Source organism: Saprolegnia parasitica (genome assembly GCF_000151545.1).
Source record: "Saprolegnia parasitica CBS 223.65 unplaced genomic scaffold supercont2.80, whole genome shotgun sequence".
Classification (NCBI taxonomy): Eukaryota; Oomycota; class Saprolegniomycetes; order Saprolegniales; family Saprolegniaceae; genus Saprolegnia; species Saprolegnia parasitica.
This window is the reverse complement of record NW_012156474.1, coordinates 106,522-121,143: the sequence shown is the minus strand read 5'-3', so window position 1 is coordinate 121,143 and position 14,622 is coordinate 106,522. Positions and strand designations below refer to the sequence as shown.

Below are 14,622 nucleotides of genomic sequence, written 5' to 3'. Positions count from 1 at the left end.
GCACACTATTCGATGACGCAAAATGACAAAGCTACAGCAATATATGCCTCCGGATGTTACCGGTGCAGCTCCATTTTGTATGGACTCGAATATCAGACAAGGCCCAATATATATTTGTTTTCTGTCCGACAAGGAACGGCTTGTCTGTTGATGCGTCAAGTGCGCTACAATATGCCACGTCTCTTGTGTTTGCTTCTGGCTCCTCTACATGAAAGCTCGTTTTCGTTCGTGAGGTCCTATGGGCTCGTTACCTGCCAGATAGGGGTAGGGTACGAGCCCCTTGCGAGCAGCGTGGACGCAAGTTACCCACCTGCTGCCTGCATCGCCTCTATTACATGGCCCTATCGAGCCATTGGCGTGTCCAAGACCACCGATGACTCATCACCTCCTCGATTGCTTGGTCTGCCTGTGTGCGACAGCAAACTTAGTAGCGCCACCGAGTGTGCTCGATCCCGCATCAACCATCCAAAACGAACAACCGCAATAACGTGAGGGCCACACGAGTTGCGCGCTGTGCGTCAGCGCAGAACGAGCTAGAGACTTTGTGCATGGCGGATCGTGGTGGCATGGTCAAGTACGAAGGGTATTCGCTCGGAGCACCTCGTTATTGTCGTTACCTATTACAACTTGATTTCTCCCCGAGCGAGCCATCTCTCGAGCACCCACCACTTTTAGTCTCTGCCGACTTGGCGACCACCTTGAAGATCGATTCGCCGTGTTCTGGCAGCTGACAGACGATTTGGTACGAACTCGGTCTAGCGAAGCACTAGAAACACTCTGGCTCTCGGCTCCATCACAACAGTATTAGAAATAATTCCAGACAATCACACACACTACTGCCAGTTGGTCCGCGTCGGGAGACCCTTCGAGGACGAGTGGCGAAGCATCGGGTTCACGCCCGGCGCTGGCTTGGTCTCGACAGCCGGTGTCTCTGGCGTCTTTGCGATCGGCGTATTCCACGAGGACGCGACAGGAGCTGTCCAGGACGACACCGGCGTGGCAGCGACCGGAGTTTCAACCTGCTTGACCGGTGTCGATGGAGCGACTGCGGCCGTGAGCACCGGGCCAGGGTACGCTGGAAATTTCTTGACGACGGCGCGGTTCAAGGCCAAGAGGCAGCGCACGACCGCGCCCAAGTCCTTGAGCTCAAAGAGGTCGACTGTCTCAAAGACGTCGACGGCCGCCACGCCGATCGCGCGGCACGCGTCCAGAAAGTGCTCGATGTTTTGCATCTGCTTGAACGCGACGGACGACGTGTCAATCTGGATCGGCGTCTCGTCGGCCATCGAGATTGCGTACAGCGTGTTGATGAGCACGCAGAGCACTTGTCCGTTCTGGAGGCTTGGGCCAAACTCGGTGAGCGTTCGGTGCGTCACTGCCTCAATCCACTGCTTTACGTCGGCTTCCAGCGCATGGTCGTACTTGGCGACCGCCTTGGACGCAAGCTCTGCGTCTAGGCCGTGGCCACCGCCCCAGACTTGGACCGGCGCGGCTTGCTTGGGCGGCGTCACCGACTGCGCGGACGGAGTGCGCTGGACGGGCGCCGGCGCTGCTTGCTTGGGCGGTGTCACCGACTGCGCGGACGGAGTGCGCTGGACGGGCGCCGGCGCGGCTTGCTTGGGCGGTGTGACCGACGGGGTCGGCGTCGCGTTGTTGGATTGCGCTGCCGACATCCACCGGGCCGCCACGGAGGACGATGCCTTTGTCGGCGAGCCATTGTTTGCGGACGGCGTGCGCTGCAGCGGCTTGTCGGGGGACGAGAAGGCGCCTTGGGCGTTCTTGGTCAGAATCGTCGGGATCGTGGCGATGGTCGACGACGACGGCGGCGACGAGTAGCCCGACGAGACGGGCGGAAGGTCGGACGTCGAGTCGGCGCCAAAGGTCACGCCTGTCGTGACGTCAATGTTCGGGCGCTCCATGATCGCTTGGCTGCCCATGTTGAGGAGCGAGGTCGCGTGGCGCGCCTCGGCGAGCTGCGCCTCGGTGAACGTGCGCTCGTTGCGCGTCGACTCCTTCACGCCGAGAAGCGGTCCGTTGTACGTGCCCTTCTTTTGCAGCGTGCGGCCCAGCGCGTGCAGACAGCGCACGACGACGCCGAGGTCCTTCTGCTCGAAAAGATCCACGGTCTCAAACAAGTCAAACTCCATGACGCCCATCCCGCGGCAGGCGCGGATGAAGGCCGTGACGTTCTCCATCTGCTTGAAGGGCATCGTCGACGTCGAGATCTTGATGCGGCTCGCGGGATCGACGGCGTTGGCAAGCTCGCAGAGGATCACGCCGTCCTTCAAGCCGAGGCCAAAGTCGGGCCCGATGGCCTTGCCCGTGATGGCTTCGATCCAGTCGCGCGCTTCGGCCTCGGCGTTCGTATCGTACTTGGCCATCGCCTTGGTCGCGAGCTCCTTATCGAGCCCGTACGCGCTGCCTCCTCGTTGCATCGTGGTCGTTCTTGTTGGCAGCACAGAAATTCAGAACTGATCTCGCCAAAACCGCTTGCGACTCGCATCGCATTTTTATATTTCTAATTTTAAATACGAGGTTTGTATGGAACATAAACCGTTGAAATTGTATGCAACGGGCCACGAAGGAGCCGGAGAGCGCGCCACCTGGACCGACGGAAGCGGCCTGCGAACGTGGGATCGCCGGCGGAGAGGCCAGCCAGCGCCAGCCGACGCGACCTGCGCCGCCATGCCCACGCCCACGCCCATGCCCACGCCCACGCGAAGCCAAGCATGGCAAGCATGGGAGGCGACGCATGTCATGCGGCCGGAATGCATGTGGACACGACCAAGCCGAGCCAGGCCAACCCTTGTGGTGCGCTTGCCACGTCAGCGACGCCACGCGCGGGACGACCATGCCTACCGGCGGCTCCTGCGATCTTGCAGAATGTAGGTTCAATCGGATGGTGCATGTCCCCAGCAGGTCCGCTGCGGTACGGTACAGTGCACCATGCGACGTGATCCGCCTGCTTGGTACGGCGCGAAGCGCCCATGCCCAATAGCTCCGACGCCTCGTACACCCAACGGATGGCAAACGTCGAGCAAGACGAAATGCATTCTAGAGCGACGACGTGGGTCGTCCCTATTAGCGGAGCTCGACCGCGAGCTGCTTGACGAGCTCTTGGCGCACGACGAGCTGGAGACCGTCGACTTCTTCGTTGGTGAGGTTGCGGTCGTGGTGGCGGTACGTGATGCGGAAGCACTTGCTCTCGCGCTGCGTCTTGGGGTGCACGAAGGCGTCGACGACCTCGACCTTCTCGACCATGTCGCCGGCAATGTCGCGCACGATCTCGTACAAGTTGTTCTCGTGGAAGTCGGGGCCGAGCCAGAAGCTCACGTCCTTGTAGCACGGCGGGAACTTGCTGTACGGCTTGAACTTGGTGATGACGCCGTCTTGGAACTGACTCAGAAAGCGCGGGTCCTGGCTCCAGAAGAGGCGAATGTCCGGGATGTCAAAGAGCACCATCGCGAGGCGCTCGAGGCCGAGGCCGAACGCCCAACCGACCTCGTTGACGACGCCCGCGTTCTCGGCGATCTCGCGCCGAAGGACGCCGCAGCCAAGTACTTCGAGCCACTCGCCCTAGCAGAGTAGGAAGGATCTAGACCCAATCCATCAGATACCCGTAGGGTGTACCTCGAAAAAGATCTCAAGCTCGAGCGACGGCTCCGTGAACGGAAAGTACGCGTCGACCCAGCGCATCTCGACCTTGCCAAAGATGGCTTCGACCATGCCTTCCAGCGTCGCCTTGAGGTGGCCCTGGACGTGCGCAACGCGGTCGTCGTACGGCGTCGTCGGGTCGAGCTCGGGGAAGAATCGGAGACCTTCCATTTGATGGAAGACCGGGTAGTGGCTTGCGTCAATCTCGTCACGGCGGTAGACGTCGCCGGCGACGAGGAAGTTCTTGATGCCTTTGCGCAGCATGGGCACTTCGTGGCACGACGTGTGCGTGCGGAGGAGCGTCGTCGGGTTCAGATAGTACGTGTCCGTCGGCTTGCGGCTCACGTGGTCCTTTGGAATGAGCATCTGGTCAAAGCAGTCGTCGACCGAGACAACCGGCGAAAGCGAGTCGAAGAGCTGCATCTTGGGGTGGCTACATGGCTAGTATAAGCCGCAAGGTCGCATGGTGTCGCCGCCTACCCTTTGGCGTGGAGATCGTCAAAGTACGTCGCGATCTTGGTCTTGATGATGTTGAGCGGGTGGTGCGGCTGGCAGTGCAGGTTGACGCCGACCTTGGCCGCGATCGACTCGCTCACGTTGTTGTAGGCGTCGCCCGTGATCAAGTCGGGGTAGCCTACATGATAGCAGCGATGAGGCCCATGGCGCCATGGAAGGCCGCATCGTACGGGCGCTCTGGGTCGCGAAGGTCGCGCGCGGGACCACGGCCCGGCGGAGCGCTGACGAGGACAAGCGCTGCAGCATGGTTCTTGTGGCAGGCAAACGAATGCCAAAGATTGCGTCCGCACGCTGATTGGTCCATCAATAAATCCATATCGATGCTCGACGAAGCAGCCATATATGGATTGTAGCACATCCGATTGAATTCATTCAGGCCACTGCCCTTGCCTCCGTCAATAGCGTTCCAGCGCCACCTTTCTATCGTCATACCACACGCCATTGAAGGTCCATCAGGTGCGCGATAGCGTCGCTCGCTTCCTCTCTAAAAGCAAAAAGACGTTGAGCTGGGGCGACAGCTTGAACATGCCATATTCAAGTTATATATGGATCCTCATCGGCTCAATGACGTGCTGGCGGTACTCCTGAAGGGCAACATTGATCCTCTTTCCATTCAACCGGATCCAGCCACCGAGCTATATACCGCCATACCTCTCTCGACGGCCAGCGTTAGGGCAGGAGCGAGGCGCCTTCATGTTCCGAATACAATGGCGACCCCAGACCGTCCACTTGCAGCTGCGTTTTGGATGTGGCCGGTATCCGACTTGCCGTGGAAGATACCCCGTATCTACCAGATTCGTCAACTAGAGGTCGCAGTTGCTATGGAGATGGACATGGACTTGCCGTTGTCTTCTTCCGCCAGGGTTGTATGCACGGCGCGAGGAAGAGGAAAGCGAGTACTGCAGTGAGGGCGTCCATCCCGTGGGCCTGCGTTGCGCAATATGCAAAATCCGACGCCAACGATTCCGAACGTGCTGTGCCAGTTGCGTGGAATTAGCGTGCGCGCGCGTGCAGAACGTGATTCCACCCAAATCCAGATCTTGCATGTACAGCAGCTCGTCGCCGCAAGAGGCCGCGGGCGACGCGATCGCGGGCATGCGCTTTGGCGACGACGTCTTCTACTCGCCCAAGCGGCCGCCGCCGAAGGGCGTGTACCGGTACCTCACGGGCGCGGCCCACGCGCGCCAGCACGCGAGCTACGACTTTGCGGTCGTCACGACCACGTTGACGCCCGACGACGCCGACGCCGTCCAGTGCCACCTCGTCGAGCCGCTCGTGGACCACGGTACGGGCGTACGCGTGACCTAGGACGAGTGCGAAGCGGCGTAGGGCTGCACGTCGACGTCATCGAGGCCGTCGATGGCACGTACTTTATCCTGATGGTCCGCGCGCCGGACGAGATTGTCGTGCGCCACGCCAAGAAGCTCAAGCTGCAAATGTGGCTGCGCTGCGGCAACGCGCGAGAGCTGGACGCGACGCTGCTTGAAGACGCTGGCATGAACCCCGCGGATCGCATCCAGGTCGTGGACCACTTGGTCCGGGAAGGTATTTTCTCTCTCGCTACACGCGTCTACCGATGCGGCTCGTAGGTGCCAAGATTACCGAAAGCGCCAAGCACGTGCGCCGCGTCTTTCCCGTGCACGACGCGGCGCGCAACGACGAGCTTCTCACCAAGTACATTGCGAGCGCGAAGCTCGAGATGGAGATTCAGTCGGACGCGTTCTGTGCCCACGTCAAGACGTACTTTGGCGAGAAAGTCGCGTTCTACTTTTGCTTTCTCGACTATTACAACAAATCGCTCTTCCCCATCGCGCTCGTCGGCGTCCTCCTCACGATCGCGCGGCCCTTCCTCGGTCCTCACACCGCCACCTCCGCATTCTCATGTCTCATATGACTCTAGGTATTGTGCTCTACATGCGCGTGCTCGTCGTCTGGGGCTTCCTCGTCTCGGTCGTCTGGAGCTTTTGGTTCCTCAAGAGCTGGCTGCGCAAGACCAAGGAGCTCAACTTCAACTGGCGCAACAACTTTAACGCGACGTTCACGGTGTACCCCAACCCTACGTTTCACGGCGCCCCGTGCACGAACCCGATCACGGGCCTCCCGGATCTCTCGTACCCGGGCTGGAAGCGCTACCCGACGTACGCGGCCGTCGTGCTCTTCATGCTTGTTCAGATTGCCATCATGATGCTCTTCATTGCCGCGTGGCTCACCATCTTTGAAGGCTTGAAGGTGCGGTACCCGACCACCGGGCTCTTTAGCGTCCAGTGGTGGACGATCCTCGGCGGTGGCATCGTCTTTGGCTTGTTTGTCGACGTCTTCCAATGGAACGTGGTCGTGACGCGCGCCGCGCGTCTCCTCACGCGCTGGGAAAACTGGAAGACGATGGAGCAGTACGAGCGCTCGTTGATCCGGAAGCTCTTTTGCATGGACTTTCTCAACTACTACACGTGGTTCTTCCTCCTCGCGTTCGTGTACGTGATTCCCGGCGCCGGCGACTGGATCACGAACGCCCTCAACTCGATTCTGTACAAGGATCCGGTCAACTGCTGCTTTGGCCCGCACTTGCACAAGGCCTCCAACGTGTGTCTGTCGTGCCCGAGCCCGTGGACAGGCCACCACACGGTCGCCAACCCACGTCAATGCATCCCCTGCGTTGGCTGGATCACGTTTGACCGCGCGCATTTGGACCTCGAGACGCTTTTTCTGACGCCCATCATCGTCACCCAAGGCCTCAACCTCCTCATTGCCGTCGGATGGCCGTGGTGCGTCCGGCGGCGCCACCACGCGGTCCGCGCCCGCACCGACAAGCAAGCGCTCTCGATCGTTCGCGACGACGAGAGCTCCAAGCGCGCCGTCCTCGGCGCGCTCGACTACAACGAGAGCAAGCACGCGACGCTCGCCAACGACTCGCGGGCGCGGTTCCTCTCGCGCGGCCCGTACCTCGAGGCCCTTCTCCGCTTGGCGCGCGACGTGTTGTACCAAGCCGAGCAGCCGACGTACGACCCGTACGAAGACTACCACTGCGCCGCCGTCCAGTTTGGATTCGTCGTGATGTTTTCGATGCTCTGGCCGCTCATGCCGCTCGCGTGCCTCGGCATCAACGCGCTCAAGTGGCGCGCCGACGGTGTCCGCCTCGTCCGGACGCTCCAGCGGCCTTTTCCCCGCAAAGCCAACGGGATTGGCGAGTGGTATGTGGTCTTGGTGGTGCTTGCTTGCGTCGGCGTCGTTGTCTACACCGCGCTCGTCTTTGTCTCGACGGGCGCGGCCGAGTTTTTCGTGCCCGAGTGCGCCGAGACCATGGTCCTCGGCGGTGCGTTCCGGTTTGGTCCGTCGTTTGCGTGCTTTTCGCTCACGGCGCGCATCGTCATGGTGCTGGTGACGGAGCATTTGCTCTTTGTGTTGATTTGGATCTTTTGGAAGACGGTCGGGAGCGTCCCGCGCTGGCTCGCGCTCGAGTGGCAGCGCCAAGAGTACAGCTTTAAACGCTCGCTGTACGAAGCGCGGAGCGGCGAGCTCCACCTTGGCGCGATCACGGCCCAGCACAGTAGCAGCAGCAGCCACCTCGATGCGATGGTGGCGCCACGCGAGACGACGCCGCTTCTGCTTCGCAAGCCTTCCCATACAGCGACGACCAAGGCGCTCGCAGAGATGTGGGACGGCAAAGACGCAGCGTAGATGCGACCAAGTCGCGGTGGTAATACATGCAATGGAACAAGCCGCGTGTCGTTCTTGTCGTACTCGGTTTCGGGTGGCACATCGGCGCGGGCAGAAGCGGCAACAACCGGCGCTTAAATCAACAAGACGACAAACTGTAGCTAATAGATTGTAGATGGTGCACAGACGAGCGACTTGCAATCCGGTTGGAAGATCAAGATCATCGTTGAAAGAGCAAGTGAAACGGACTCCAAGTCATGACGTCCCGAGCCAGCGACGTGGCAGCATGGGGAGCCCGGCATCAGGTACAGACCGCGATCTTTCAGCTCACTGGCGCACTTGCAACATGATGGTTCTAGGCCCTGGCGCAGGAGCGACTTGGTGCAATTGGTCAGTTTCCATCCTTTGTCTCAATAAGTTGTGACGCGTAGTCCTCTTCGAGCAGCTCGCCAACCGGTCGCGCGACCAAGCAGCCCGCATCGAAACCTTAACGGCGGAGGTCTCGGCCCTCGAGCAGCAACTCGCCTCCTGTGTGCCTCCATTTGTACCTCCGTCGCCCCCACCGCTGTCCCTGGTACCGCTGTCTCTCGCTCGCCATAACACATCCCACCCGACGGACGCCATGCCTCTGTGCCTGGACACGACGCATCTTGCCGAAGACGTGATTGCATCGAGCCTTGTAGTGGCCGGCATCGGCTTCCTTGTGGCCGCACTGCAGCGCCACCGGCGTCCGCCTCCTGCTGCTGTCGCCCGCGAGCTCTGTCACCGCGAGCGGCATCGCCACTGCATCCAGCTGCGACTCCAGCACTCGGCACTGCACATTTTCAACCGCAGGTTGGCTGTTTCCCACCGTCTCTCGCGTCAGCCGAGGTGCTCGTAGTCGCGTCGACCTCGATCTAACCGGCTGCGTCGTCCAAACACGCGACGACCTTGATGGCTACGTCCTCCGCTTTGCCTTTCCGTCGGGTACATTGAGGTGATGCATCGACCGTGAAGGTATACGGAGCTTGCGTAGGCTTTCTTTTGGCGGCCGCGACCTCGGTTGGTCTCTGCTATGGCGATGCCTACTTCCAGCGCCGGTCCAAAGGCGCACCGCTGGACTCGCGCACGAGTGCGTGGCTGCAGTGGACGACGCGCGACACGTGGCTCGCGGCGGCGCAGGCGATTTCGCTCTGGGACGCACAAGAGCATTGCATTGCGGAGCTTAATCTGACACCGCGATTGTAGTCGACGTGCTTTCAGAGGGTGAAATACAGGCACGTGGCATCACCGACAGACTTGGTTGTGAATTCTTGGTTGCATCAAGGGCACTGGGGTCGAATGACATTATATTTATACAATTGTAGTCCCCGGCTAAATAACTAGCGTCGACAGCTCGACGGGTACAGTACTCGCGTCAACAGCACTTGCACAATCTTTTGACGGCGCGTCGCATTTCTATGCCCAAGCTATGTATATATGACATTATACAAACTTCAAGTTCCATTGCGTGCCTTCACAAAGGTGGTTCTGGTACGCACACCTTTGTATAGCGTGCTGTGGCGAGCCGCCACCCATCATTGGACAAGACGCACCTTGGAGCCACATTCTCTCAACGCCAGGAGACGCACAAAAGGCACGAATAAGATCAGAAGATGCACGAGCAAATATTGTGGTGGCCCAAGCGCCCACACCATCACATCATCATCATCGTGAATCCGCAAAAGGGGTGCGTGGGCGGCCCCCTGAAGGGACCAGCCTCGTGCCCATTTATTTAATATAACCTGGGTATTTGTATGCCAAATAAAATAAAAAGAAAACCTACACCCTCCAAAAGCTTGAACTTGCGCCAAAAATAGATCCCTCGGTTTACGAGCCACCATCTGGTCCGAAAACGCTATTGCGATGACACGGATATAGTGTTACTAACTCCGCAACGACGCTACGGAGATTCATTGAGAGACCATGCCACAGGAGGAGAGTGTTTACGCATTTATAGACTGGATTCAATGCGCCCATACCCTTTCGCGCCGGTCGAACGCCTGTAGTGGGCCCTCCACTGCATCTGTATGAATATAGTGTAAGAAGTCACGATTTCGAAGATCAAGAAACACCAAATAGTGTGCTGCTGGGTCTTGGAAGATTAACGTTGGTCACGTTTTCCGAGTCCTTCGCCAAGTGCTTTTCGCCCGACTGCGATGGAGCTGCATGGGACGCCGCTGCTCCGCCGGCTCCAGGTGTCGACGCCAACGACCATCAACGGAAGTAGGTCGACGCCATGGGCTACATGGCGCTCACGCTGTCCTAGACCTGGCCATCTACATCTACATCTTCCTCGGCGCCATGGTGTTTGTGGGCGTCATGAGCCTCTTTGCGTACTGCTACCACCAGCGCCGCCTCCAGCGCTACGTTGAGAACGACAATCTCAACAACAACATGCAGCGCCACTCGCTCATCGACAGCTTCCTCGAGAACGGCGAGTCCGAATGGCAGTGCTCCATCTGCTACCACGACAACCACCCGGCGAAGCGCGAGTGTCTTCTCTGCGGCACGCCTCAAGGTACGCGGTCACGTTCAGCAGCAGCATGCGTCATGACATGTATGTATCTAGTCGTCTCGCAGCAAGCCGTCACGACGCCGAGAATACGGGCTAACGGCGCGACGTCGCCCGACGAGAACAGCAACCTCCAGCTCGCGCGGCAGCGGTCGTTTCACGTGCGCCGCCTCAACGAAATGCAAGACAACATGCATTTGAACCAGCGACAACGCGGCGCGCGCCGCCGCAACCTCTGGAAGCGCGAGAAGGGCGACGACGGCCAGCTGCGCTGGGTGCGCATTGAAGATTGCAAGCCGCGCGTAAGCGTCCTCGCGGCCACGGCCACCAACACGTCGTCCGAATCGTCGTCGGACGCACCCGAGCGGTACCTCTTCGACATGCAGGCACGCACGTCGTTCTCTCAGACGACGGACGGCGACAGCGTCGAGACCGAGCTCCGCGTGACGTCCAAGCCGTCGCTGCCATGCATCCCCCTCGTGACCCAGGATTCGACGGGCTATGTGCGGGACATGGATGCCTCCGGTGCGGTTCTCTGGGTGCCCGCCGACTCGGTGCGCATGTCGGAGGCGATTCAAATCGACACGGACGAGTTCCCGCGCGCGTCGTCCATGATCGACTTTGAGTTTGTCGCGTCGCTGCCCTTTCGGCACAAGGTGCGCTGGTTTCTTCAAGAGCTCGACAAGGTGGCCGTGCCATGGGAAGAAGGCCACCTCCTCCTTAGTACGCCGCGTCCATTCGCACTCTATTGTATATTTACCTGCATTTTTGTGTAGAGATTCGGCGCGACGCTGTCTTGGACGAATCGCTGCATCTGCTCATGCTCGTGCCGGCGTCGGACATTCGCCAACGCCTTCGCATCGAGTTCATCGATGAGCCAGGTACTTGTCTTGTAGGGTTAGGGGTAGGTGCGTTCTACGTGGGGGTAGGTCTGGACGCGGGCGGTCTTCTCCGGGAGTGGGTGCTCTTGCTCTGCGAACGGCTCTTTGACGAGTCGTATGGGCTCTTCCAGGCCACGCACGTCGAGAACCTCGGGTACGAACTCTACATTAGATTTGTGTTGAGACTTCCTTGTGTATAGGTACTGGCTCAACACGAACGCGGCGCAGCTTCGGGACGACCACCTCAAGTGCTACGAGTTTATCGGTCGTCTCATCGCCAAGTGTCTTTTGGAAGGCCAGCTGCTCACGGTGCATTTCGCGCTGCCGCTGCTCAAGCACATTTTGGGCGTCCCGATTTCGTTTTCGGACCTCGAGTTTCTCGGTATCTCTCTTTTGCCGTCGTAAAGCGATGTATCGATGATGGAGTAGACGAAGAGCTGTGCAAGAATGCCAACTGGCTGCGCACCAACAGCAACGTCGAGAACCTCTGCTTGGACTTCACCGTGCAGACGCTCGACGCCAACGGAAAGCCTCTGCCGCCGATCGAGCTCAAGCCCAACGGCGCGTCGATTCCCGTGACGGATGCCAACAAGGACGAGTACCTCATCTTGCTCTTGAAGCACTACATGTTTGATTCGGTCCAAGACCAGATCACGGCGCTGCTCAAGGGCCTCTACGACGTCATTCCGCGCAACCTCCTCTCGGTCTTTGACTACCAAGAGCTCGAGCTCCTCATCTGCGGCGTGCCCAACATTGACGTGGACGACTGGGAGCGCCATGCCGACGTCAAATACCAGGATTTCGACCACCCGACGAAGCTCGAGAAGCGCGTCGTCGAGTGGTTTTGGATTGTGGTGCGGGACTTTACGCAGGAGCAGCGCGCGCGCCTCCTGCAGTTTGTCACGGGCACCTCGCGCGTTCCTGTCGAGGGCTTCAAGGTACACCGCTTTGTCCTGCATACTAGTATGTATTAACAAGCATGTACTAGGGCTTGCTCAGCAACGACGGGCGTGTGCGCCGGTTCGGCGTCCAGGTGGTCGCCCGGGGGGTGCCCCCCACGGGGTTGTACCCGAAAGCGCACACGTGCTTCAACCGCATCGACGTACCGATGTACGACTCGAAGGAAGAGCTCGCAACGTACTTGACGCTCGTCATCAACATGGAAATCACGGGCTTTACGATGCAATGAGACTATGTAGTAGAACAATATATACACCACAACACTACATATCGATTTGCTCAAGGTGCAAAAACCACTCTCTTGTAGTCTATCGGGGACAACCGAGCCACATAGTCGCCAACCTGGACGGCCGAAATCTTGTCGATGGCGATCTTGAGAAATATCCTTCTCTTGAACGGGACCAAAGAGTTCATTCTGGGTCAAAAGATCCATTGTCGTCGATTCATGGAGCGATAACCAACTGTACACAATTGACATTTATATGAAGTGAAAGGCCGGCCGTTCATTACGGCATCGTCGATAGCTAATGATCTCACTTTCTCTTCGTATCCAACTCGCTATTACTAGGCTCAGGTGAGAACTTAAAGTGTCGTCGCATGTGCTATCAATCGCCATAGCAGAGCCCTCACCCGCCCGCTTGCTCGTGCTCGCCGACGACAGCGCCATGGCACGGTGTGATTGACGACACCCTTCCTCAAACAACTTGGGGCGACAACCGTGTTGGAGTCCGCCATGCCAGTGGTGGGCTCGCTTGTTGACTGACACTGCCAATTTGCAAGTGTCTCGAGCTCGCTTGCTCTGCGCCTTGGGTCTTGTAATGTGTGTACTTCTTCTAGATGTTGGTTTTCTGGGTCGCGTGGCCTTGGACGGAAATCCTCCTCCATTTTGCTGTGTCTGGATTGGTCAAGCCATGCCAGGCCGATGCAAGCGTGTATCGCTGGAGAGTTATGACTCGAGGAAGCGAGTAGCTCAGAGTCTGTGTAGTCTGTGTGCGTGGTGTAGATAGGATAGGGCTAGGTGCCATGTACGGATGATGTCCGGTAACCACCCTGACGGTAGTGACCAGTACCTTGGAGACTTAGTTGGAGCCTCTTGGCGACGGTCTCATTCGGCACAACCTATCTTACTGTCCACGGCGCAGGCTCCCATAGTTCCGCTTCTCAATACCTATCGATCTACCTTTGTCGCGTAACGCAATACAACTGCCTGCTTCCTGGAAATGGCTCTCCCCTCGCTGCGTTGTCTGCGTTGCACCGCGGAAGCCACCACATCTCCTAGGAAACGGCCCTGCCCTGGGCTGGTTACAACAGTGTATCGCTTGATTACTATGGTACTCTAATTCATGCACACCAACTTCATTGATACTACTCTACGCTTAGTACACCAGCCAGCGTTTACTATAAGCACTAAGCTTACGTCATGGAAACAGACGTAGATGAGCGTTCGAATGTACTCAGGCGTGGCTGATTACTGACTAATTAAGCGTATTCACTGGCTCGCAGTGTTGGTCGAGTGACGCGCGACAAGCTTCGCTGAGTGGCTTGATTGACCATGCGTCGTACTAGAACGGCACCTGCTGTTGCCCCATGTATTTAACAACACGCGCGTTTCTACTAACTCACAGTTCGTAGTAGCTGAACTTGGTAGCCCTCCAACTAAAAGTCATATGCTGTGAGATTAATGTCAGGGCGTCGTTTGCAGTGTATGCGGACTAACAACTATCGCATGTCTTACGTGGCGGCATTCTCTTCGTGCCGAGTAGCCGTCCCGTTCGGCGGCTGCTGCGCAATTGCAACGTCCCGATGCACTGGGCGCACGGACATGCAGGCTGATGTCGTACAGTGTACGTCGTACGTTTCTTATAATATTACCGGTCGCGGTGAACTTTTCAATACGATCACCTAGTGTATACTCCAGCATTGGCCAGGCACGCGGGTGCAGCGTTCTCCGCACATCGGTATGGCGCCCGTGACGCAGCCCGTGACGCGTCCTCTTTGTGACTCATCGTTGAATGCGGCGACGCCATCTGGACTGTGTCACACGTGCGTGACGGCGATGCGCGATGATCATTCATCTGCTTCGTTTCATTTCCTGCAGCGCCATCAGCAGTTTGCCATTTCCCGAGCGTCGATCATCGATTTCACGAGCATGTGCCTCTTTCACCAGTGCGATCTGCCGCCGCTGCCCGGCACCACCAAGTGCGAGCGCCACAAGCACCGAACGCCGTGCGCGGTGCCTGGCTGCGCCAACCAAGCGTACGCGCGCAGTCGCTGCGTGCGCCATGGCGGCCAAACGAGCTGCGTCCACGACGGCTGCAACGCCAACGCCCGCGCCCACGGCTACTGCGCCAAGCACCTCTCGACAGACCACAAGTCGCTCTGCACGGAGCCCGGTTGCGGCAGCTTTGCGCGCACCAAGGGCCG

The 14,622-nt window shown here is 58.7% G+C and overlaps 5 protein-coding genes across 5 annotated transcripts; 3 read left to right on the top strand and 2 right to left on the bottom strand.

Moving 5' to 3' along the window:
* Positions 1-782: 782 nt before the first annotated feature.
* SPRG_12755 (hypothetical protein) lies at positions 783-2,461 on the bottom strand. The gene has a single exon (XM_012351469.1). It carries the CDS (start codon positions 2,433-2,435, stop codon positions 834-836), a length of 1,602 nt encoding a protein of 533 aa, XP_012206859.1. The 5' UTR covers positions 2,436-2,461; the 3' UTR covers positions 783-833.
* Positions 2,462-3,025: 564 nt separating this feature from the next.
* SPRG_12754 (phenylalanyl-tRNA synthetase) lies at positions 3,026-4,417 on the bottom strand (the record flags this gene model as incomplete). Its single annotated transcript, XM_012351468.1, has 4 exons — positions 3,026-3,576; positions 3,631-4,087; positions 4,135-4,288; positions 4,341-4,417. Coding segments are annotated over 4 exons (1,183 nt in total), but the record flags the coding sequence as incomplete, so codon positions are not given.
* A 797-nt stretch (positions 4,418-5,214) lies between these two features.
* On the top strand, positions 5,215-7,845 carry SPRG_12753 (hypothetical protein; the record flags this gene model as incomplete). Its single annotated transcript, XM_012351467.1, has 4 exons — positions 5,215-5,455; positions 5,500-5,715; positions 5,760-6,023; positions 6,071-7,845. The coding sequence occupies 4 exons, from the start codon at positions 5,215-5,217 to the stop codon at positions 7,843-7,845; spliced, it is 2,496 nt and encodes an 831-aa protein (XP_012206857.1).
* Positions 7,846-8,081: 236 nt separating this feature from the next.
* On the top strand, positions 8,082-9,051 carry SPRG_12752 (hypothetical protein; the record flags this gene model as incomplete). Its single annotated transcript, XM_012351466.1, has 5 exons — positions 8,082-8,129; positions 8,184-8,205; positions 8,256-8,658; positions 8,705-8,790; positions 8,840-9,051. The coding sequence occupies 5 exons, from the start codon at positions 8,082-8,084 to the stop codon at positions 9,049-9,051; spliced, it is 771 nt and encodes a 256-aa protein (XP_012206856.1).
* Positions 9,052-10,001: 950 nt separating this feature from the next.
* SPRG_12751 (hypothetical protein) lies at positions 10,002-12,427 on the top strand (the record flags this gene model as incomplete). Its single annotated transcript, XM_012351465.1, has 8 exons — positions 10,002-10,068; positions 10,112-10,363; positions 10,415-11,080; positions 11,134-11,238; positions 11,287-11,392; positions 11,439-11,620; positions 11,668-12,176; positions 12,227-12,427. 8 exons carry the CDS (start codon positions 10,002-10,004, stop codon positions 12,425-12,427), a joined length of 2,088 nt encoding a protein of 695 aa, XP_012206855.1.
* Between the last annotated feature and the right edge of the window lie 2,195 nt (positions 12,428-14,622).